This window comes from Pseudophryne corroboree, chromosome 7 (assembly GCF_028390025.1).
Source record: "Pseudophryne corroboree isolate aPseCor3 chromosome 7, aPseCor3.hap2, whole genome shotgun sequence".
Classification (NCBI taxonomy): Eukaryota; Metazoa; Chordata; class Amphibia; order Anura; family Myobatrachidae; genus Pseudophryne; species Pseudophryne corroboree.
The window spans coordinates 246,453,268-246,479,229 of record NC_086450.1 but is presented as its reverse complement, the minus strand read 5'-3'; the positions used below and the strand labels follow the sequence as shown (position 1 = coordinate 246,479,229).

The following is a 25,962-nucleotide window of genomic DNA, read 5'->3' as shown; positions in this document are numbered from 1 at the left end:
GTTGCGTGCTGTGAGGCCAGGAAGGCCCCAAAGGAGAAATTTCAGCTAGGTCGATTTCTGCACTTCCTACAGTCAGAGGTGACTATGGGCCTAAAATTGGGTTCCATGAAGGTCCAGATTTCGGCTCTATCGATTTTCTTCCAAAATAGAACTGGCTTCACTGCCTGAAGTTCGGACTTTTGTTAAGGGAGTGCTGCATAGTCAGCCCCCGTTTGTGCCTCAAGTGGCACCGTGGGATCTCAACGTGGTGTTGGATTTCCTGAAGTCGCATTGGGTTGAGCCACTTAAATCCGTGGAGCTACAATACCTCACGTGGAAAGTGGTCATGCTGTGGGCCGTGGCGTCGGCCAGGCGTGTATCAGAATTGGCGGCTTTGTCATACAAAAGCCCTTATCTGTATTTTATATGGATAAGGCGGAATTGAGGACTCGTTCCCAATTCCTTCCTAAGGTGGTATCAGTTTTTCATGTGAACCAACCTATTGTGGTGCCTGCGGCTACTTGGGACTTGGAGGATTCCAAGTTACTGGACGTAGTCAGGGCCCTGAAAAGTATATGTTTCCAGGACGGCTGGAGTCAGGAATACTGACTCGCTAGTTATCCTGTATGCACCCAACAAGCTGGGTGCTCCTGCTTCTAAGCAGACTATTGCTCGCTGGATCTGTAGCATGATTCAACTTGCACATGCTGCGGCTGGACTGCCGCACCCTAAATCTGTAAAAGCCCATTCCACGAGGAAAGTGGGCTCTTCTTGGGCGGCTGCCCGAGGGGTCTCGGCTTTACGACTTTGCCGAGCTGTTACTTGGTCGGGTTCAAACATTTTTGCAACAGTCTACAAGTTTGATACCCTGGCTGAGGAGGACCTAGAGTTTGCTCATTCGGTGCTGCAGAGTCATCCGCACTCTCCCGCCCGTTTGGGAGCTTTGGTATAATCCCCATGGTCCTTACGGAGTCCCAGCATCCACTTATGACGTCAGAGAAAATAAGATTTTACTCACCAGTAAATCTATTTCTCGTAGTCCGTAGTGGATGCTGGGCGCCCATCCCAAGTGCGGATTGTCTGCAATACTTGTTTATAGTTATTGCCTAACTCTAAAGGGTTATTGTTGAGCCATCTGTTCAGAGGCTCAGTTATATTTCATACTGTTAACAGGGTATAGTATCACGAGTTATACGGTGTGATTGGTGTGGCTGGTATGTGTCTTACCCGGGATTCAAAATCCTTCCTATTTGTGTCAGCTCTTCCGGGCACAGTATCCTAACTGAGGTCTGGAGGAGGGTCTTAGTGGGAGGAGCCAGTGCACACCAGGTAGTCCTAAAGCTTTCTTTAGTTGTGCCCAGTCTCCTGCGGAGCTGCTAATCCCCATGGTCCTTACGGAGTCCCAGCATCCACTACGGACTACGAGAAATAGATTTACCGGTGAGTAAAATCTTATTTTTTTACCTTATGTTCCCCCACAGCAAAAGAAAACACCACAATATCAGATGCAGTCCTTTCGGTCGCATAAGTCTAGAAGAGGTCGGGGCTCTTCCTTCCTCGCCAGAGGTAAGGGTAGAGGGAAAAGAATGCCTGCTACGGCTAGTTCCCAGGAGCAGAAGTCCTCCCCGGCTTCTACTAAATCCACCACATGACGCTGGGGCTCCACTGAGGGAGTCCGCGCCGGTGGGGGCACGTCTTCGACTCTTCAGCCACATCTGGGTTCAGTCAGACGTGGATCCTTGGGCAATGTAAATTGTATCCCAAGGCTACAAGCTGGAATTCGAAGACGTGCCTCCTCGCCGGTTTTTCAAATTGGCTTTACCAGCTTCTTCCCCAGAAATGGAGATAGTTTTAGCTGCAATTCAAAAACTGTGTCAACAACAAGTGGTTGTCGAGGTTCCTCTAGTTCAACAGGGGAAGGGGTACTATTCAACCCTATTTGTGGTCCTGAAACCGGATGGCTCGGTCAGGCCCATTCTAAATTTAAAATCCCTAAACCTGTACTTGAAAAAATTCAAATTCAAGATGGAATCGCTGCGGGCAGTTATCTCCAGCCTGGAAGGGGGGGATTTTATGGTGTCACTAGACATAAAGGATGCACACCTTCATGTCCCCATATATCACCCTCATCAGGCGTACCTGAGATTCGCTGTACAGGACTGTCATTACCAGTTTCAGACGTTGCCGTTTGGGCTTTCCACGGCCCCAAGGATTTTTACCAAAGTAATGGCGGAAATGATGGTGCTCCTGCGCAGACAGGGAGTCACAATTATCCCGTACTGGGACAATCTCCTGATAAAAGCGAGATCGAGAGATCAATTGCAGAAAAGCGTGTCGCTCTCCCTGAGAGTGCTGCAGCATGATGGCTGGATTATAAATCTACCAAAGTCACAGTTGATTCCAACGACTCGGCTATCTTTCTTAGGCATGATTCTGGACACTGAACTAAAGAGGGTTTCTCTAACGTCCTAGTGGATGCTGGGAACTCCGAAAGGACCATGGGGAATAGCGGCTCCGCAGGAGACTGGGCACAACTAAAAGAAAGCTTTTAGACTACCTGGTGTGCACTGGCTCCTCCCACTATGACCCTCCTCCAAGCCTCAGTTAGATTTCTGTGCCTGGCCGAGCTGGATGCACACTAGGGGCTCTCCTGAGCTCCTAGAAAGAAAGTTTATTTTAGGTTTTTTATTTTACAGTGAGACCTGCTGGCAACAGGCTCACTGCATCGAGGGACTAAGGGGAGAAGAAGCGAACCTACCTGCTTGCAGCTAGCTTGGGCTTCTTAGGCTACTGAACACCATTAGCTCCAGAGGGATCGACCGCATGGAACTGGCCTTGGTGTTCGTTCCCGGAGCCGCGCCGCCTTCCCCCTTACAGAGCCAGAAGCAAGAAGAGGTCCGGAAAATCGGCAGCAGAAGACACCAGTCTTCACCAAGGTAGCGCACAGCACTGCAGCTGTGCGCCATTGCTCCTCATACACACTTCACACTCCGGTCACTGAGGGTGCAGGGCGCTGGGGGGGGGGCGCCCTGAGCAGCAATAAAAACACCTTGGCTGGCAAATATATCACAATATATAGCCCCAGAGGCTATATATGTGATAAATACCCCTGCCAGAATCCATAAAAAAGCGGGAGAAAAGTCAGCGAAAAAGGGGCGGAGCTATCTCCCTCAGCACACTGGCGCCATTTTCTCTTCACAGTGCAGCTGGAAGACAGCTCCCCAGGCTCTCCCCTGTAGTTTGCAGGCTCAAAGGGTTAAAAAGAGAGGGGGGGCACTAAATTTAGGCGCAATATTGTATATACAAGCAGCTATTGGGAAAAATTCACTCAATATAGTGTATATAGCGCTCTGGTGTGTGCTGGCATACTCTCTCTCTGTCTCCCCAAAGGGCTGTGTGGGGTCCTGTCCTCAGTCAGAGCATTCCCTGTGTGTGTGCGGTGTGTCGGTACGGCTGTGTCGACACGTTTGATGAGGAGGCTTATGTGGTGGCAGAGCAGATGCCGATAAATGTGATGTCGCCCCCTGTGGGGCCGACACCAGAGTGGATGGATAGGTGGAAGGTATAAACCGACAGTGTCAACTCCTTACATAAAAGGCTGGATGACGTAACAGCTGTGGGACAGCCGGCTTCTCAGCCCGCGCCTGCCCAGGCGTCTCAAAGGCCATTAGGGGCTCAAAAACGCCCGCTCCCTCAGATGGCAGACACAGATGTCGACACGGAGTCTGACTCCAGTGTCGACGAGGTTGAGACATATACACAATCCACTAGGAACATCCGTTACATGATCCCGGCAATAAAAAATGTGTTACACATTTCTGACATTAACCCAAGTACCACTAAAAAAGGGTTTTATGTTTGGGGAGAAAAAGCAGGCAGTGTTTGGTTCCCCCATCAAATGAGTGAATGAAGTGTGAAAAAGCGTGGGTTCCCCCGATAAGAAACTGGTAATTTCTAAAAAGTTACTGATGGCGTACCCTTTCCCGCCAGAGGATAAGTTACGCTGGGAGATATCCCCTAGGGTGGATAAGGCACTCACACGTTTGTCAAAAAAGGTGGCACTGCCGTCTTAGGATACGGCCACTTTGAAGGTACCTGCTGATAAAAAGCAGGAGGCTATCCTGAAGTCTGTATTTATACACTCTGGTACTAGACTGAGACCTGCAGATAGTGCTGCTGCAGCGTGGTCTGTGACCCTGTCAAACAGGGATACTATTTTGCGAACATAAGAGCATATTAAAGACGTCGTCTTATATATGAGGGATGCACAGAGGGATATTTTGCCGGCTGGCATCCAGAATTAATGCAATGTCCATTCTGTCAGGAGGGTATTAGAGACCCGACACTGGACAGGTGATGCTGACTTTAAAAGGCACATAGAGCCTTATAAGGGTGAGGAATTGTTTGGGGATGGTCTCTGGGACCTCGTATCCACAGCAACAGCTGGGAAGAAAAGTTTTTACCTCCGGTTTCCTCACAGCCTAAGAAAGCACTGTATTATCAGGTACAGTCCTTTCGGCTTCAGAAAAGCAAGCGGGTCAAAGGCGCTTCCTTTCTGCACAGAGACGAGGGAAGAGGGAAAAAGCTGCACCAGTCAGCCAGTTCCCAGAATCAAAATTCTTCCCCCGTTTCCTCTGAGTCCACCGCATGACGCGGGGGCTCCACAGGCGTAGCCAGGTACGGTGGGGGGCCGCCTCAAAAATTTCAGCGATCAGTGGGCTCGCTCACAGGTGGATCCCTGGATCCTTCAAGTAGTATCTCAGGGGTACAAGCTGGAATTCGAGGCGTCTCCCCCCCCGCCGTTTCTTCAAATCTGCCTTGCCGACAACTCCCTCAGGCAGGGAGGCTGTGCTAGAGGCAATTCACAAGCTGTATTCCCAGCAGGTGATAGTCAAGGTGTCCCTACTTCAACAAGGACGGGGTTACTATTCCACACTGTTTGTGGTACCGAAACCGGACGGTTCGGTGAGACCCATTTTAAATTTGAAATCCTTGAACACATACATAAAAAAATTCAAGTTCAAGATGGAATCGCTCAGGGCGGTTATTGCAAGCCTGGAGGAGGGGGATTACATGGTATCCCTGGACATCAAGGATGCTTACCTACATGTCCCCATTTACCATCCTCACCAGGAGTACCTCAGATTTGTGGTACAGGATTGCCATTACCAATTCCAAACACTGCCGTTTGGACTGTCCACGGCACAGAGGGTCTTTACCAAGGTAATGGCAGAAATGATGATACTCCTTCGAAAAAAGGGAGTTTTAATTATCCCGTACTTGGACGATCTCCTTATAAAGGCGAGGTCCAAGGAGCAGTTGTTGGTCGGAGTAGCACTATCTCGGGAAGTGCTACAACAGCACGGATGGATTCTATACATTCCAAAGTCACAGCTGGTTCCTACCACACGCCTACTGTTCCTGGGGATGGTTCTGGACACAGAACAGAAAAAAGTGTTTCTCCCGCAGGAGAAAGCCAAGGAGCTGTCATCTCTAGTCAGAGACCTCCTGAAACCAAAACAGGTATCGGTGCATCACTGCACACGAGTTCTGGGAAAAATGGTAGCTTCTTACGAAGCAAAATTCCATTCGGCAGGTTCCATGCAAGAACCTTTCAGTGGGACCTCTTGGACAAGTGGTCGGGATCGCATCTTCAGATGCATCGGCTGATAACCCTGTCTCCAAGGACCAGGGTATCTCTACTGTGGTGGCTGCAGAGTGCTCATTTTCAAGAGGGCCGCAGATGCGGCATACAGGACTGGGTCCTGGTAACCACGGATGCCAGCCTTCGAGGCTGGGGGGCAGTCACACAGGGAAGAAATTTCCAAGGACTTTGGTCAAGTCAGGAGTCGTCCCTACACATAAATATTCTGGAACTGAGGGCCATTTACAATGCCCTAAGTCTGGCAAGGCCTCTGCTTCAAAACCAGCCGGTACTGATCCAATCAGACATCACGGCAGTCACCCATGTAAATCGACAGGGCGGCACAAGAAGCAGGATGGCGATGGCAGAAGCCAGAAGGATTCTCCGATGGGCGGAAAATCACGTCTTAGCACTGTCAGCAGTGTTCATTCCGGGAGTGGACAACTGGGAAGCAGACTTCCTCAGCAGACACGACCTACACCCGGGAGAGTGGGGACTTCATCCAGAAGTCTTCCAACTGTTGGTAAACCGTTGGGAAAGGCCACAGGTGGACATGATGGCGTCCCGCCTAAACAAAAAACTAGATATTGCGCCAGGTCAAGGGACCCTCAGGCAATAGCTGTGGACGCTCTAGTGACACCGTGGGTGTACCAGTCGGTTTATGTATTCCCTCCTCTGCCTCTCATACCAAAGGTACTGAGAATAATAAGAAAACGAGGAGTAAGAACGATACTCGTGGTTCCGGATGGGCCAAGAAGAGCTTGGTACCCAGAACTTCAAGAAATGATAGAGGACCCATGGCCTCTACCGCTCAGACAGGATCTGCTACAGCAGGGGCCCTGTCTATTCCAAGACTTACCGCGGCTGCGTTTGACGGCATGGCGGTTGAATTCCGGATCCTAAAGGAAAAGGGCATTCCGGAGGAAGTAATTCCTACGCTGATAAAAGCCAGGAAAGAAGTAACCGCAAACCATTATCACCGTATTTGGCGAAAATATGTTGCGTGGTGTGAGGCCAGGAAGGCCTCAACAGAGGAATTTCAGCTGGGTCGTTTTCTGCACTTCCTACAGTCAGGAGTGACTATGGGCCTAAACTTGGGTTCCATTAAGGTCCAGATTTCGGCTCTGTCGATTTTCTTCCAGAAAGAACTGGCTTCACTGCCTGGAGTTCAGACATTTGTAAAGGGAGTGCTACATATTCAGCCCCCTTTTGTGCCTCCGGTGGCACCTTGGGATCTCAACGTGGTGTTGAGTTTCCTAAAATCACATTGGTTTGAGCCACTTAAAACTGTGGATTTGAAATATCTCACGTGGAAAGTGGTCATGTTATTGGCCTTGGCTTCGGCCAGGCGTGTGTCAGAATGGGCGGCTTTGTCATGTAAAAGCCCTTATCTGATTTTCCATATGGATAGGGCAGAATTGAGGACTCGTCCCCAGTTTCTCCCTAAGGTGGTATCAGCTTTTCACTTGAACCAACCTATTGTAGTGCCTGCGGCTACTAGGGACTTGGAAGATTCCAAGTTACTGGACGTAGTCAGGGCCTTAAAAATTTATATTTCCAGCACGGCTGGAGTCGGGAAAACTGACTCGCTTTTTATCCTGTAGGCACCCAACAAAATAGGTGCTCCTGCTTCTAAGCAGACTATTGCTCGCTGAATTTGTAGCACAATTCAGCTGGAGCATTCTGCGGCTGGATTGCCGCATCCTAAATCAGTAAAAGTCCATTCCACGAGGAAAGTGGGCTCATCTTGGGCGGCTGCCCGAGGGGTCTCGGCTTTACAACTTTGCCGAGCTAAAACTTGGTCAGGGGCAAACACGTTTGCTAAATTCTACAAATTTGATACCCTGGCTGAGGAGGACCTTGAATTCTCTCATTCGGTGCTGCAGAGTCATCCGCACTCTCCCGCCCGTTTGGGAGCTTTGGTATAATCCCCATGATCCTTTCGGAGTTCCCAGCATCCACTAGGACGATAGAGAAAATAAGATTTTACTCACCGGTAAATCTATTTCTCGTAGTCCGTAGTGGATGCTGGGCGCCCATCCCAAGTGCGGATTGTTTGCAATACTTGTACATAGTTATTGTTAACTAAAGGGTTATTGTTATGAGCCATCTGTTGGGAGGCTCAGTTATGTTTCATACTGTTAACTGGATATGGTATCACGAGTTATACGGTGTGGCTGGTATGAGTCTTACCCGGGATTCAAAATCCTTCCTTATTGTGTCAGCTCTTCCGGGCACAGTATCCTAACTGAGGCTTGGAGGAGGGTCATAGTGGGAGGAGCCAGTGCACACCAGGTAGTCAAAGCTTTCTTTTAGTTGTGCCCAGTCTCCTGCGGAGCCGCTATTCCCCATGGTCCTTTCGGAGTTCGCAGCATCCACTACGGACTACGAGAAATAGATTTACCGGTGAGTAAAATCTTATTTTTTCTCCCAATGGAAAAAGCCCAGGAACTCCAGAACATGGTCAGAGACCTGTTAAAACCGAAGAGTGTCAGTCCATCAATGCACTCGAGTTCTGGGAAAAATGGTGGCGACCTATGAGGCCATCCCCTTCGGCAGGTTCCATGTGAAGACGTTTCAGTGGGACCTTCTGGACAAGTGGTCGGGGTCCCATCTACAAATACATCGGAAAATAAGCCTGTCCCCCAAGGCCAGGGTGTCTCTCCTGTGGTGGCTGCAGAGTGCTCACCTTCTCGAGGGTCGCAGGTTCGGCATTCAAGACTGGGTTCTGGTGACCACGGACGCGAGCCTCCGAGGATGGGGAGCAGTCACACAAGGAAGAAATTTTCAGGGACTATAGTCAAGCCAGGAGGCTTGTCTACACATCAACGTACTGGAATTGAGGGCCATATACAACGGCCTACGACAAGTGGAGAATATTCTTCGTGACCTACAGGTTCTGATTCAATCAGACAACGTCACAGCTGTGGCTCATGTAAACCGCCAAGGCGGGACAAGGAGCAGAGTGGCAATGGCGGAAGCCACCTGGATTCTTCGCTGGGCGGAAAATCACGTAAGCGCTCTGTCAGCGGTCTTCATTCTGGGAGTGGACAACTGGGAAGCAGACTTCCTCAGCATGCACGATCTCCATCCAGGAGAGTGGGGACTTCATCAGGAAGTTTTTGCAGAGATAACAAGTCAGTGGGGACTTCCTCAAATAGACATGATGGCGTCACGCTTCAGCAAGAAGCTTCGGAGGTATTGTGCCAGGTCAAGGGACCCTCAGGCAGTAGCGGTGGACGCCCTGGTGACGCCATGGGTGTTTCATTCGGTCTTTGTGTTCCCTCCTCTTCCGCTTATCTCAAAAATACTGAGAATCATAAGACGAAAAAGAGTGCAGACAATACTCATTGTTCCAGATTGGCCTCGAAGGACCTGGTATTCAGATCTTCAGGAAATGCTCACAGAAGATCCGTGGCCTCTTCCTCTCAGGGAAGACCTGTTGCAGCAGGGGCCATGCGTGTTCCAAGACTTACCGCGGTTACATTTGACGGCATGGCGGTTGAACACCAAATCCTAGCGGGGAAGGGTATTCCGGAGGAAGTCATCCCTACTCTGATTAAGGCTAGGAAGGAGGAGACTGCGAAACATTATCACCGCATCTGGAGGAAGTATGTATCTTGGTGTGAAGCCAAGAATGTTCCTACTGAGGATTTCCATCTGGGCCGTTTTCTCCACTTTCTACAGACAGGAGTGGATATGGGCCTAAAGTTAGGCTCCATTAAGGTACAGAGATCGTCCCTATCAATTTTCTTTCAGCAGGAATTGGCTTCTCTCCCAGAAGTCCAGACTTTTGTAAAGGGAGTGCTGCATATCCAGCCTCCTTTTGTGCCCCCAGTGGCACCGTGGGACCTTAACGTGGTGTTACAGTTCCTAAAATCTCACTGGTTTGAGCCTCTTCAAACAGTTGAGTTAAAATTTCTCACTTGGAAGGTGGTCATGTTGTTGGCCTTGGCATCTGCAAGGCGGGTGTCCGAATTGGCGGCTTTGTCTCTCACAAGAGGCCCTATCTGATTTTCCATGTGGATAGAGCAGAATTGAGGACTCGTCCTCTATTTTTGCCAAAGATGGTTTCATCTTTTCATATGAACCAACCTATTGTGGTGCCTGTGGTTACGGGTAACTTGGAGGATTCCAAGTCCCTTGATGTAGTCAGGGCCTTAAAAAACATATGTAGCCAGGACGGCTCGGGTTAGGAAAACAGAGGCACTGTTTGTCCTGTATGCAGCCAACAAGGTTGGCGCTCCTGCTTCTAAACAGACTATTGCTTGCTGGATCTGTAATACGATCCCGCAGGCTCATTTTACCGCTGGATTGCCGTTACCAAATTCGGTAAAGGCCCATTCCATTAGGAAGGTGGGCTCTTCTTGGGCGGCTGCCCGAGGCGTCTCTGCATTGCAGCTTTGCCGAGCGGCGACTTGGTCGGGGTCGAACACTTTTTTGCTAAATTCTACAAGTTTGATACCTTGGCTGAGGAGGACCTCATGTTTGCTCAATCGGTGCTGCAGAGTCATCCGCACTCTCCCGCCCTGTCTGGAGCTTTGGTATAATCCCCATGGTCCTTACGGAGTCCCCAGCATCCTCTAGGATGTAAGAGAAAATACGATTTTAAACCTACCGGTAAATCTTTTTCTCCTAGTCCGTAGAGGATGCTGGGCGCCCGTCCCAGTGCGGACGAAGTTCTGCAAGACTTGTATATAGTTATTGCTTACATAAGGGTTATGTTACAGTTTTGATCAGTCTCTGGCTGATGCTGTTTTGTTTCATACTGTTAACTGGTTCGTATGTTCCATGTTGTACGGTGTGGATGGTGTGGGCTGGTATGTATCTTGCCCTTGGATTAACAAAAATCCTTTCCTCGTACTGTCAGTCTCCTCTGGGCACCATTCTCATAACTGAGGTCTGGAGGAGGGGCATAGAGGGAGTAGCCAGTGCACACCCATTCTAAAGTCTTAGAGTGCCCATGTCTCCTGCGGAGCCCGTCTATACTCCATGGTCCTTATGGAGTCCTCAGCATCCTCTACGAACTAGGAGAAAAAGATTTACTGGTAGGTTTAAAATCTTATTTTTACTCCAGTCTTTCTGTCGTTCCCAAGCCAGACTGTTCAGTTCGCCCCATCTTGAATCTGAAGTCTCTCAACCCGTATCTGCGGGTGTTCGAATTCAAGATGGAGTCTTTGAGGGTGGTGGTATCCGCTCTGGAGGAAGGGGAGTTCCTGGTGTCTCTGGATGTAAAGGATGCTTACCTACACATTCCCATGTGGCCCCCCTCATCAGGCTAACCTCAGGTTCGCCATCTTGGGCGACCATTTCCAGTTTCAAGACCCAGCGTCTTCAGTTCCTGGGAATGATACTGGATACGGTATTTCCAAAAGGTGTTTCTCCTGATGGACAAGGCCTTGACTATCCAGGCTATGGTCCGCTCTGTACTCCAGTCCTCGCAGGGTGTCTATACATCTTTGCATCAAATTACTGGGCAAGATGGTGGCTGCTTACGAGGCAATCCAATACGGCAGGTTTCATGCCCGACCGTTTCAGCTGGATCTGCTGGACAAGTGGTCGGGTTCTCACCTGCATAAGCATCAGGAAGTGACCCTATCTCCGAAATCCCAGATTTCTCTATTATGGTGGCTTCAAATTCCTCACCTAGTAGAGGGCAGAAGTTTCAATACCCACTTGTGGATTCTACTGACAACAGATGCCAGCCTTCAGCGTTGGGGAACAGTGACCCAAGGGGCGCAATTCCAAGGGTTATGGTCAGTTCAGGAATCTGCTTTACTGATAAACATCGTGGAACTCAGGGCAGTTTACAATTGCTCTTCTACAAGCCTCCCATCTCCTGAAGGGTCAGGCGATCCAGGTTCAATCTGACAACGCTACGGCGGTGTCGTACATAAACCGACAAGGGGGAACAAGAAGCAGAGCGGCGATGCGAGAGTTGTCAGAAATCCTCCTCTGGGCGGAGGTCAACGCAAGGGCTATCTCAGCCATATTCATTCTAGCAGGCACGACCTCCATCCGGGGGAATGGGGCCTACATCCCAAGGTGTTTCAACAATTAATTCACCGGTGGGACTGTCTGCAGATAGTTCTGGTGGCTTCTCGTCTCAACAAGAAGCTATGCCGTTACTGTTCCAGATCGAGGGATCCGCAGGCTGTAGCAGTGGACGCGCTGACGACACCGTGGACGTTCCAGTTTGTGTAACTGTTCCCTCCTCTACCGCTGTTCCCAGTGGTTCTAAAAAGGCTAAGAAGGGAAAGCGTTCTGGCAGTTCTAATTGCCCCGGATTGGCCTCGACTGGCGTGGTACTCTCATCTGGCCATGGCTCTAGAGGATCCTTGGCCTCTGCCACTCCAAGACGATCTTCGTCAGCAAGATCCGTTCGTCTATCCAGACTTACAGCGGCTACGTTTGACGGCTTGGAAGTTGAGAGGGAGTTTCTAGCAAGAAAGGGTCTTCCCTCCCGAGTTATTTCCACCATGGTCCAGGCCAGGAAGATGGTTTACGTCGAAACATTATCATCGTATCTGGAAAAAGTATGTTTCCTGGTGTGAAAGTAGAAATGTTTCTCCCGTGGAATTTAGATTTGGTCGTTTTCTACTTTTCCTGCAAGCGGGAGTGGATATGGGCCTACGTTTAGGCTCCATCAAAGTCCAGATTTCGGCGCTCTCTATTTTCTTCCAGAAATAACTTGCCATGTTGCCTGAAGTGCAGACTTTCCTGAAGGGTGTTCTGCATATGCAACCGCCCTTTGTACTTCCCATAGCTCCGTGGGACCTCCAATGTGGTTCTGTCCGGTCTCCAATCGGATTGGTTTTAACTCTTACATAGGGTGGAGTTAAAATTTCTCACCTGGAAGACGGTGATGTTATTGGCTTTGGCGTCTGCCAGACGTGCCCCTGAATTAGGGGCCTTATCCTGATTTTTCATGCAGACAGGGCGGAACTTAGGACCCGTGTTCAGTTTTTGCTGAAAGTGGTGTAAGCTTTTCATGTGAATCAGCCTATTGTGGTTCCGGTGTTGTCTAATGCTTCCATTGGTCCTGAATCCTTGGATGTGGTCATGGCTCTGAAGATTTATGTTAAAAGGACGGCCCGTCATCAGAAATCTGACTCGCTGTTTGTCCTTTATGATGTTTCAAAGATTGGTCGGTCAGCTCTAAGCAATCTATTGCTCGTTTGCTCTGGTTGACCATTCAACAGGCCTAAGTTTCGGGGGCTCTGCCGTTGCCAACGTCTATTCAGGCCCACTCGACGAGGTTGGTGGGCTCTTCCTGGGCGGTTGCCCGGGGTGCATCGGCCCTACAGTTGTATCGAGCTGCAACTTGATCTGGTTCGAACACGTTTGTTAAGCTCTATTGGTTCGATACCTTGGCCAAGGATGACCTTCAGTTTGGTCAGGCGGTTTTACAGGGGTCTCGGCACTCTCCCACCCGTTTTGGGAGCTTTGGTACTAACCCATGGTACTAAAGTACAAGACCCCAGTATCCACTAGGACGTAAGAGAAAATAGGAATTTGATACCTACCGGTAATTCCTTTTCTCCTAGTCCATAGTGGATACTGGGCGCCCGCCTCAGTGCTTCGTTCCTGCTTACCTGTGTAAGTATTTGGTTGGACCAGCGTTGTGGTCCCATTATGTTGGGATAGCTGTGCTATCCGGGTTAGTTTGGTGCTTCTACCCTCTGTTGTGGTTAGCACCCTCCTTATGTTCATGGTTGTGTGTTGGCTTGTTGCCTCACCGCAGTTGTATTGTTCTTCTCTCATGGTATGTCCGTCTCCCCGGCACAGTTTTCCTAGACTGAGTCCGGTCGGAGGGGCATAGAGGATAGGAACCAGCACACACATACACACTAAATGTTTTAAAGTGCCAGGCTCCAGTGGATTCAATCTATAGCCCATGGTACTAAAGTACAAGACCCCAGTATCCACTACGGACTAGAAGAAAAGGAATTACTGGTCGGTATCAAATTCCTGTTATGTATATATTATACATAAACATTGGTGGCCAGTGGTGCCAGAACATACATTGCTGGCCTCAGCCAGCAATGTATATATTACTGGCATAAATAATCATTGGGCAGTGGTGGCAGTAATATATACATTGCTTGGCTCTGCCAGCAATGTATATATTACTGGCATACATAATGTAATCTTTGGTGGCCAGTGGATACCTGGTCACTAAGCGCTCCTGTCTAGCGTGCTGCTGCTTCATGAGTTTGGGGCTTGGGGAAGAAGCGGGGTGGAGCCGGAGTGCTGAGGACAGTACACCCATCATCGCTAGGTGCCGTGCACACTGAGTGATGGATGAACAAGCAGCGAGGTGGCCAAAACATTGTGTGCATAACACACGATTACCCACCTCGCTGGTGATGATGCGGGAGCGCGCATCAGTGCTCAGCGCTCATCGCCCGCCCATACACACCAGTAAATTTTGAGCTCAAAGCAACTTAAAATGCCAAAAGTGAGCTGCTTTGAGCTAAAAATCTTTTAGTATGTATGGGCCTCTAAACATCTTTACTCCTCCCACTTACACCTAGAAGGAGAGTCTCTCTGGTCGATGCAGAGCTCTGGAGAGAATACAGGAATAGAAAGACAGGCTATAGAGGTGATGAATGGGCAGGGATACAGGTAGGGGGTGAGGTCTTTAGCAGGGTCGAAAGAGTACAGCAATAGAGGGACAGGCTATATATGAGAGGAAGGGACAGAAATCTTGAGAAGGGAGGAAGTAGAGGAATAGTAGGGATGGCCATCAGTGGGTTATCCATTGATGGTACCATTGATGACTAACATTGATAGTATGAAGGCATCTGGTAGGAAACCATCAGTGGTTTCACCCATTGATGGTTATCCCTTCTTTACTGTGTGGTGGGTTACTGACCAATCGGTGACTTGGGGAAGGGCTTTGCGGGTGTTGGAGGCAGGGCTATGCTCCATGTCCCGACACAATGTTGGGAGGGGAACTGTCTGGTTGGTCTTTATCATCGATGGCAGGAAACCATCTGCTTCTCCCCCATAGATGGCTAAAGTACAGTATTCAACATTGTCCATAGACCACCACTGATTATAAATCATTGAAGGTCATACCTAAGGAATAGACCTATTAGGAAGAAGGGTCGGGTCTTAAGGAGGAGAAGGACTGTGGACAATCTCACAGCAGCGCAGGCAATGACACCTGGTTCTGGAGTAAGAACCAACCACCACTAATCAATCACTTGAATTAGCTGCTAGTAACATCTTTTATGCTCATGGTACAGACTTGTTCTCATACAGTGATTAGAATAATTATATCTATTTTGTTTTCTGCCCTATAACATTAATCAAACAACTCTGTCCTCTTCATAGGGCTGCAGTAAGAAAAATCTCTACCACATCTCTAGATTCTGGTTACTCGTTATGCTCCACTGACTCTGAAGACCAGGTACAAAGAGGCAAATGTTTTTTCCTGGAAGTACTGTATTTTATTTTTAAAATAAAAAGGTGTCACATTGTATGCTATTAATCCAGAAAAAGTTATAGGTACATATCTATCAAAGCTTGGAGAGAGATAAAGAGCCAACCAATCAGCTCCTAACTCACTTTGCAGGCTGTTTAAAAAAAATGACATGAGCTGAATGATTAGTACTTTTTTCTCTCCACTTTATCTACATCCGAGCCTTGATGCATCTCTCTCATAATATCTTATACATGTGAATTGGGAACCTATGGGCGATATTCAATTGTTTTATCGCCCGCAGCCACTAGATGGCACTCAACAAAGCTCTTTAATTGTTGCTTCATCTTGGCATGATCGGCTGCCAGCGCCAGCATTTAAGGGGGGTGGCGAGCTGAAATGCACGAAAAGTGACCAATTTCAGCTCCCAGATGGGACTTGTTTAGTTGCGCCCATTAGTTTGGTCTGGTTTAGCTGCGTAAAGGGCTATGGGTACGATAAAAATTATCAATTTAATATTGCCCCGTGATTTCCAGTCACTTTAGACTGGAAATTGGGTGTGATATAACAATTGAATATCGCCCTATATATTAAGTCTATACGTTTTTTTTTTTACCGTGAGACCTATTTAGAAAGAACGACTGGATGTAAAAATATGGTTAAGGGATCAAAATAAAGGTCTAACCTTGTAGATGTGCCTTTCGGAGAGAGAAATGGATTAGGGAAATGATTCATGCAATGCAGAGTGGCAAAGTTCCCATGTAATGTCTAGGATAAGTGTGCGTGAGCAATGTTAACATTTGCTCTACCACTAGAGGTATCAAAATAAAGGTCGTACCATGTAGATGTGCCAGTCGCAGAGAGAAATTAGATTGGAGCAACGGTTTGAACATTGTAGAGCAGCAAACTTCCCATGTAAAGTCTACAGGAGAAGCATGCTTGAGCAAGTTTACATTTGTTGAATGATAGGAGTTGATCCTTTAAAAAAAACAAAGACTAACCGTCGCCAGTTTTCATTTAGTATATTTGTGAACACATTATCGAGCATTGGCGTGTTTGTTGTGAGAAGAGCCATATGAATGACCTGTTCGCTGGCTGATCCACATTATAGATAAGAATGTGTTAAGGAGTCTATGCAAAGGTCTCTTATTTGGAGGTTACATGGACACCTCGTACAATGCTATATGTGAGTGGGGAAGGTAGATGTCTATGGAATTTAGATCTGTTCCCTATAATTTAGTGGAGAAAAAAAAATGTGTATATGTGTGTATGTATGTGTGTGTATATATGTATATATATATATGTATATATATATATATATATATATATATATATATATATATATATATATATATATATATTACACACACACGCATACATACAGTTGTGCTCATAAGTTTACATACCCTAGCAGAATTTGTGATTTTCTGGCCATTTGTCAGAGAATATAAATGATAACTCACAAACTTTTCTTTCACTCATGGTTAGTGTTTGGGTGAAGCCATTTTTTGTCAAACAACTGTGTTTACTCTTTTTAAATCATAATGACAACAGAAACTACCCAAATGACCCTGATCAAAAGTTTATATACCCTGGAGATTTTGGCCTGATAACATGCACACAAGTTGACACAAATGGGTTTGAATGGCTACTAAAGGTAACCATCCTCACCTGTGATCTGTTTGCTTGTAATCAGTGTGTGTGTGTGTGTGTGTGTATAAAAGGTCAGTGAGTTTCTGGACTCCTGGAAGACCCTTGCATCTTTCATCCAGTGCTGCACTGACGTGTCTGGATTCTGAGTCATGGGGAAAGCAAAAGAATTGTCAAAGGATCTGCGGGAAAAGGTAATTGAACTGTATAAAACAGGAAAGGGATATAAAAAGATATCCAAGCAATTGAGAATGCCAATCAGCAGTGTTCAAACTAATTAAGAAGTGGAAAATTAGGGATTCTGTGGAAACCAAATCACGGTCAGGTAGACCAACAAAAATTTCAGCCACAACTGCCAGGAAAATTGTTCGGGATGCAAAGAAAAATCCACAAATAACTTCAGCTGAAATACAGGACTCTCTGAAAAAAGTGGTGCGGTTGTTTCAAGATGCACAATAAGGAGGCATTTGAAGAAAAATGGGCTGCATGGTCGAGTCACCAGAAGAAAGCCATTACTACACAAATGCCACAAAGCATCCCGCTTACAATACTCCAAACAGCACAGAGACAAGCCTCAAAACTTCTGGAACAAAGTCATTTGGAGTGATGAGACCAAAATTGAACTTTTTGGCCACACCCATAAACGTTACATTGGGAGAGCAGTCAACAATGCCTAGATGAAAGGTACACCATTCCTACTGTGAAACACGGAGGTGGATAGCTGATGTTTTGGGGATGTGTGAGCTACAAAGGCTCTAGAAACTTGGTCAAAATTGATGGCAAGATGAATGCAGCATGTTATCAGAAAATACTGGAGGAAAATTTGCACTCATCAGCCCGGAAGCTGCGCATGGGACGTACTTGGAGGTTCCAACATGACAATGATCCAATACACAAGGCCAAGTCGACCTGTCATTGGCTACAGCAGAATAAAGTGAAGGTTCTGGAGTGGCCATCTCAGTACACAGGTTGAGTATCCCTTATCCAAAATGCTTGGGACCAGAGGTATTTTTGGATATCGGATTTTTCCGTATTTTGGAATAATTGCATACCATAATGAGATATCATGGTGATGGGACCTAAATATAAGCACAGAATGCATTTATGTTACATATACACACAGCCTGAAGGTACTTTTAGATAATATTTTTTATAACTTTGTGTATTAAACAAAGAGTCCGGGCAGGGTGGGCGCGGCCTTCGCCTGCTGAGTACAGGTTGCCTAGCAACATTCCCCACCGCTTCCTCCAGCCAACTGCCGCAGCCTGAAGACGCTGACCTCACTGGCGCGTCACTTCCCCCGTGGGTGCGGCCTGACAAGCGGCAACTGACTGGCTCATCGCCGCGAGGGGTTGCCTAGCAACCACTCTAAACAGGAACAAGTCACGGATCCCAAATTACACCCAATGTGCAAATGGATACAGGCACGTGGAGGCCACACACACTACTGAGCCTCATTTTGACTTGTTTTAAGGACATTACATCAAAGTTGGATCAGCCTGTAGTGTGTTTTTCCACTTTAATTTTTAGTGTGACTCCAAATCCAGACCTCCATGGGTTAATAAATTTGATTTCCATTGATAATTTTTGTGTGATTTTGTTGTCAGCACATTCAACTATGTAAAGAACAAAGTATTTAATAAGAATATTTCATTCATTCAGATCTAGGATGTGTTATTTTAGTGTTCCCTTTATTTCTCTAACGTCCTAGTGGATGCTGGGGACTCCGTAAGGACCATGGGGAATAGACGGGCTCCGCAGGAGACTGGGCACTCTAAAGAAAGATTTAGTACTACCTGGTGTGCACTGGCTCCTCCCTCTATGCCCCTCCTCCAGACCTCAGTTAGAATCTGTGCCCGGCCAGAGCTGGGTGCTTTTAGTGAGCTCTCCTGAGCTTGCTAATAAGAAAGTATTTTAGTTAGGTTTTTTTATTTTCAGAGAGCTTCTGCTGGCAACAGACTCTCTGCTACGTGGGACTGAGGGGAGAGAAGCAAACCTACTAACTGCGGCTAGGTTGCGCTTCTTAGGCTACTGGACACCATTAGCTCCAGAGGGATCGAACACAGGACCTCACCTTGTCGTCCGTTCCCGGAGCCGCGCCGCCGTCCCCCTCGCAGAGCCAGAAGTCAGAAGCCGGCAGAAGCAAGAAGACATCGAAATCGGCGGCAGAAGACTCCTGTCTTCACATGAGGTAGCGCACAGCACTGCAGCTGTGCGCCATTGCGCCCACACTACCCACACACTCCGGTCACTGTAGGGTGCAGGGCGCAGGGGGGGGCGCCCTGGGCAGCAATTAGGATACCTCTTGGCAAAAAGACACATATATACAGCTGGGCACTGTATATATGTACGAGCCCCCGCCATTTTATTACACAGACCCGGGACTGAAGCCTGCCGCTGAGGGGGCGGGCCTTCTTCCTCAGCTCTAACCAGCGCCATTTTCTCTACACAGCTCCGCTGAGAGGAAGCTCCCCAGGCTCTCCCCTGCAGTATCAAGGTAGAAAAAGGGTAAAAAGAGAGGGGGGGCACATAATTATCATAAACAGCAGCTACTGGGTAAACACTAAGTTACTGTGTAATCCCTGGGTTATATAGCGCTGGGGTGTGTGCTGGCATACTCTCTCTCTGTCTCCCCAAAAGGCCTTGTGGGGTCCTGTCCTCAATTAGGGCATTCCCTGTGTGTGTGCGGTGTGTCGGTACGTTTGTGTCGACATGTTTGACGAGGACGGTTACGTGGAGGCAAGTGACTGTGGTGTTGCCGCCGACGGCGCCGACACCTGATTGGATGGATATGTGGAAGGTGTTAAATGATAATGTAAGCTCCTTGCATAAAAGGTTGGATAATCAGTCAGGGTCTCAACCCGTGTCTGATTCTGCAGCTCAGAGGCCGTCAGGGTCTCAAAAGCGCCCACTATCCCAGTTGGTTGACACAGATGTCGACACGGATTCTGACTCCAGTGTCGATGACGATGAGGCAAAGTTGCAGCCGAAAATGACTAAAGCCATCCGATTTGTTTATTTATTTATTTATTATCCTTTATTTATATGGCGCCACAAGGGTTCCGCAGCGCCCAATTACAGCGTACATAAACAAATAATCAAACAAGAAAACAGCAACTTACAGTTGACGACAATATAGGACAAGTATAGGGTAAATAAACATAGCTACATCAGCAGATGACACTGGAATAAGTATCAGGTGGCAGAAGACTGCTGGATTTGGTGCAGTTGAAGATTATTAAAGTAAGAAAAGGGTAAGCACATGAGGGAAGAGGGCCCTGCTCGTGAGAGCTTACATTCTAACGGGGAGGGGTAGACAGACAGGGGTAAGACAGATGGGGTACATAGAGAGCGTGGAACAGAGGTTTAGGATGAGATTTGGCTGGGTTTGGTGTAGAAGTGGGTCTTGAGAGCCCGTTTTAAGTTTTGTAGAGAGGTGGAGAGTCTGAGGGGGAGAGGTAGGGAATTCCAGAGAAGTGGTGCAGCGCGTGAAAAATCTTGGAGGTAGGAGTGGGAGGAAGTAATCCGTAGGCAGGAGAGTCGGCGAGCATTAGCAGAGCGAAGAGGACGGGTGGGAGTGTAAAGCGAGATAAGATCAGAGATGTAGATGGGAGAGGAGTGGGTGAGGGCTTTGTAAGCAAGTGTGAGAAGCTTGAAAGGGAAGGGGAGCCAGTGAAGGTCTAGTAAGAGAGGAGAGGTGGACGTAGTGCGTTTGGTGAGGAAAATGAGCCGGGCAGCAGCATTGAGGATAGATTGGAGTGGAGAGAGGTATTTGTCAGGAATGCCAGTCAGGAGGAGATTACAGTAGTCCAGTCTGGAGATGACCAGTGAGTGGATAAGAGTCTTAGTAGCATCCTGGGTCAGAAAGGGTCTGATCCTGGAAATATTTTTTAGATGAAAACGGCAGGTTTGTGAGAGGTGCTGAATGTGAGGTTTGAAGGAGAGGGAGAAGTCAAGGATTACTCCAAGACAGCGCACTTGGGGGGTAGAGGAGATAGTAGTGCCATCAATAGATAATGAGATTGTAGGAGGTGAGGTTATGCGGGAGGGAGGGAAGATGATCAGCTCGGTCTTAGACATGTTAAGTTTAAGAAAGCGCTGGGACATCCAGGAAGAGATAGCAGAGAGACAGTTGGAGATACGAGTGAGGAGAGTAGGGGAGAGGTCTGGAGAGGAAAGATAGATTTGAGTGTCATCAGCATAAAGATGATATTGGAAACCAAAAGAACTAATGAGCTTACCTAGTGAGGACGTATAGAGAGAGAAGAGAAGAGGACCAAGGACAGAACCTTGGGGTACCCCTACAGTTAGTGGAAGTGAGGGGGAGGTGGAGTCATGAGAGGAGACAGAGAATGAACGGTCAGAAAGGTAGGACGACAACCAAGAGAGGGCAGTGTCACGCAGACCAATGGAGTGAAGGATTTGCAGTAGGAGAGGATGGTCCACAGTGTCAAAAGCAACAGAGAGATCAAGTAGAATAAGTAGAGAGTAGTGTCCCTTAGATTTAGCAGCATGGAGGTCATTGCATACTTTTGTAAGGACAGTTTCAGTGGAGTGGAGAGGACGGAAGCCAGATTGGAATGGGTCAAGCAGTGAGTGTGAGGAAAGAAAGGAAGTAAGGCGGTTGTAGACAATACGCTCAAGGAGTTCGGAGGCAAAAGGGAGGAGAGAGATGGGTCGGTAGTTGGAGAGAGTGTTTGGATCAAGGGTAGGTTTTTTAAGAATAGGAGAGATGAGTGCATGCTTGAAGGCAGAGGGGACAGTGCCTGATGATAGGGAGAGATTGAGAAGGTGGGAAAGATGGGAACAAGCAGAAGAAGAGAGGTAGCGGAGGAGGCGGGAGGGGATAGGGTCAAGTGGGGAGGTGGTGAGGGGACAGGAACGAATGAGGGCCATGACTTCCTCTCCAGATGCATGGAAGAAAGATGACAGAGTTGGTGCGAGGGATGGGGAGGGTTGGTAAGGGATGGGAGAAGGCTGGTTACTGATGGTCTGGTGTGATGTGATGTCCTGACGTATGGAGTCAATTTTGGATGTGAAGTAAGTGGCAAAGTCAAGAGCAGAGAGTGAGGAAGGGAGACGAGGTGGAGGTGGGCAGAGGAGTGAGTTGAGAGTGGCAAAGAGGCGCCGGGGGTTGGAAGACTGGGAGGAGATGAGGTTCTTGAAGTATTACTGTTTAGCAAGAGAAAGGGCAGCACTGAAGGATGAAAGCATAAGTTTGAAATGGAGGAAGTCTGCCTTAGAGCGTGATTTCCTCCAGTGTCGCTCAGCAGTACGTGAGCATTTTTGCAGATATCTGGTGCATTTGGTGTGCCAGGGTTGAGGTGTTAATTTGCGAGGGTGAATTGTGGTTGGTGGAGCAACAGAGTCAAGAGCAGAAGTAAGGGAAGCATTGTATGTGGAAGTGGCTTGTTCAGGGCATGAGAGAGAGAGAATAGGAGAGAGAAGTGAGTCAAACAGGGAGGAAAGGAATGTGGTGTCAATAGCTTCAATGTTACGCTTAGTGATGGTAGCCTTAGGAGGTTGAGATGGGGAAGTCGAGAGAGATAGGTTAAAGGAGAGCAGGTGGTGGTCAGAGAGGGGAAATGGGGAGTTGGAAAAATCAGAAATATCACAGCGGTGAGTGAAGACCAGATCCAGTGAGCTCCCATTCACATGGGAGGGTGAGGAGGTCCACTGGGAGAGACCAAGTGAAGAGGTGAGGTTAAGGAGTTTAGAGGCAGGGGATTGTGTGGGGATGTCAATAGGGATGTTGGAATCGCCTAGAATATTGGTGGGAATGTCAGAAGAGAGGAAGCCAGGAAGCAAAGTTGTCGATGAATTTGGAAGCAGTGCCAGGGGGGCGGTAAATGACAGCTACTCTAAGATGGACTGGTTGGAAGAGGCGTATGGCGTGGACCTCAAATGTAGAGAATATAAGGGATGGTTCTGGTGGTGTGAGTTGGTAGGAGTAACTAGAAGGTAAAAGGACCCCAACACCACCCCCATGGCGACCCCAGGTTGGGGTGTGTGTGTGAATGTGAGGCCCCCAGCAGAGAGAGCAGCAGCAGAAGTAGTGTCAGAGGGTGTAATCCAAGTTTCAGTAATGGCTAGTAGGTGTAGGGAGTTGGAAATGAAAAGGTCATGAGTGGGGACCAGTTTGTTACAAACAGATCTGGCATTCCAGAGTGCACAGGATAGGGGGTATGAGTTTGTGGGAGAGATGTGAATGAGATTTTCAGGGTTGCTGTAGCGATGAGGTGGGATTAACTTTGAGGGCAGGGATGATGAGAGAGTAGTGATGGTACGGGTGCCTGAGCTAGGAGGGGAAACTGCAGGAGGTGGGCAGGGAGGGAGGTCAGTGTGATGTGGATGGGGGTGTGGGCAGGTGACAGGGAAGGGAGAGAGGGAGCAGGGCTGAGTTGTGGGGTAGCAGGACCATGGGGCAGAGGTGAATGAAAGTGGGGTAACAGGAAAGGTGGGGGTAGGAAACAGAGGGATGGGCGGGAGACAGAGGAGGGGAGAGAGGAGGAGGTGTAGGAGACTAGGGGGGAAGGATAAAGATACATTATTAGGTAGACACTGAGTGATGTGGGGAGTATAGGAAAGCCTTGACATAGTGTTAAGTAGGTAAATAGGTTGAGGGAAAGTGGAAGTAGGAGAGGAGACTGCAAGTGAATCCAAGCAGAAGATTTGCTGAAATGCAGGTGAGAAAAGCAGTGTAGGCTCAAGGGGTGTAGATTTAGTATGAAAAGAGTCAAAAGCGTAGATAAAGTGGTTGCAGAAATGTATTTGGAGTGTAAGAAATGAAAGGATTGTGAGAGGTTTAAGAAGCAATGGTAATTATGTTAGTTTTTTTTAAGTGTTTGCAGGTTAAATTGCATTGGTGCAGCTGTGCTTAAAAAACAAAATTACAATGCAGTTACAAGCATTTGTAGGTGAAATGGACGGTTTTTGAAATGTCCAAGTAAGGTATTTCGGTGCTATTTAATCAGATGCAACAATCAGGAGGTAAGTGATCTGAGGAGTAAGTGACTCACATTTGTTATTAGTTCTTCAGGTTTTTTTTTTTTGTTAGATTGGTGTGCTTCTGTTTTCCTTCTATTTCACTTCGATTGAACGCTGCTATGTGTCAATTTTATCACGCTTTGATAAAATGCACGCTTAGATTCTAAATGCACAGCCAAACGGCTTTGCACAGCCTACACCATTGGATTTAAGTAGAAGACTATTACAAGTGAAACCAATAATTGAAATCTGTAACCACACCCCACCCCCTCAAATGCAAGGCAATAAATTACCTTAAAAACAACAACCAGGCATTCCACAAAGATTAAACTGGGTCTATATCATTCAAAACTTAAAAAAGTACTTCAAAATCACATACTATGCAATAATTTTACAATTGTAATTACCCAGCAGAATTAGCTTTGCATGTATAGATCTAATGCAGCAGAATATGATGGTAGCTGTAGTCAATTGTAATTACCCAGCAGAATTAGCTTTGCATGTATAGATCTAATGCAGCAGAATATGATGGTAGCTGTAGTCAATTGTAATTACCTGTAGGTGACAAGAAAAGAAGAAACGTCAATTCACAATCGATATCAGCTGAGGATAAATTAACGCTGATTGAACGCTGCTGTTATGTGTCAATTTTATCACGCTTTGATAAAATGCACGCTTAGATTCTAAATGCACAGCCAAACGGCTTTGCACAGCCTACACCATTGGATTTAAGTAGAAGACTATTACAAGTGAAACCAATAATTGAAATCTGTAACCACACCCCACCCCCTCAAATGCAAGGCAATAAATTACCTTAAAAACAACAACCAGGCATTCCACAAAGATTAAACTGGGTCTATATCATTCAAAACTTAAAAAAGTACTTCAAAATCACATACTATGCAATAATTTTACAATTGTAATTACCCAGCAGAATTAGCTTTGCATGTATAGATCTAATGCAGCAGAATATGATGGTAGCTGTAGTCAATTGTAATTACCCAGCAGAATTAGCTTTGCATGTATAGATCTAATGCAGCAGAATATGATGGTAGCTGTAGTCAATTGTAATTACCCAGCAGAATTAGCTTTGCATGTATAGATCTAATGCAGCAGAATATGATGGTAGCTGTAGTCAATTGTAATTACCTGTAGATGACAAGAAAAGAAGAAACGTCAATTCACAATCGATATCAGCTGAGGATAAATTAACGCTGATTGAACGCTGCTGTTATGTGTCAATTTTATCACGCTTTGATAAAATGCACGCTTAGATTCTAAATGCACAGCCAAACGGCTTTGCACAGCCTACACCATTGGATTCAAGTAGAAGACTATTACAAGTGAAACCAATAATTGAAATCTGTAACCACACCCCACCCCCTCAAATGCAAGGCAATAAATTACCTTAAAAACAACAACCAGGCATTCCACAAAGATTAAACTGGGTCTATATCATTCAAAACTTAAAAAAGTACTTCAAAATCACATACTATGCAATAATTTTACAATTGTAATTACCCAGCAGAATTAGCTTTGCATGTATAGATCTAATGCAGCAGAATATGATGGTAGCTGTAGTCAATTGTAATTACCCAGCAGAATTAACTTTGCATGTATAGATCTAATGCAGCAGAATATGATGGTAGCTGTAGTCAATTGTAATTACCCAGCAGAATTAGCTTTGCATGTATAGATCTAATGCAGCAGAATATGATGGTAGCTGTAGTCAATTGTAATTACCCAGCAGAATTAGCTTTGCATGTATAGATCTAATGCAGCAGAATATGATGGTAGCTGTAGTCCATTGTAATTACCCAGCAGAATTAGCTTTGCATGTATAGATCTAATGCAGCAGAATATGATGGTAGCTGTAGTCAATTGTAATTACCCAGCAGAATTAGCTTTGCATGTATAGATCTAATGCAGCAGAATATGATGGTAGCTGTAGTCAATTGTAATTACCCAGCAGAATTAGCTTTGCATGTATAGATCTAATGCAGCAGAATATGATGGTAGCTGTAGTCAATTGTAATTACCTGTAGGTGACAAGAAAAGAAGAAACGTCAATTCACAATCGATATCAGCTGAGGATAAATTAACGCTGATTGAACGCTGCTGTTATGTGTCAATTTTATCACGCTTTGATAAAATGCACGCTTAGATTCTAAATGCACAGCCAAACGGCTTTGCACAGCCTACACCATTGGACTTAAGTAGAAGACACATGATACATGATTATAGCAATGAAGGATGTATTGCACATACCAGA

General features: G+C 46.9%; 1 protein-coding gene across 4 annotated transcripts in view; it reads left to right on the top strand.

The window, feature by feature from the left end:
* The window catches only part of CCDC14 (coiled-coil domain containing 14), a 217,331-nt gene that overhangs the window by 47,597 nt on the left and 143,772 nt on the right, over nt 1–25,962 (top strand). For 3 of the 4 annotated variants that reach the window (XM_063934068.1, XM_063934070.1, XM_063934069.1), the window contains exon 3: nt 14,966–15,041. In XM_063934068.1, the coding sequence (XP_063790138.1) occupies nt 14,966–15,041 (76 nt within the window). Of the gene's footprint in view, nt 1–14,963; nt 15,042–25,962 lie in introns of those variants that run through there. The other variant, XM_063934071.1, reaches the window with a different exon arrangement.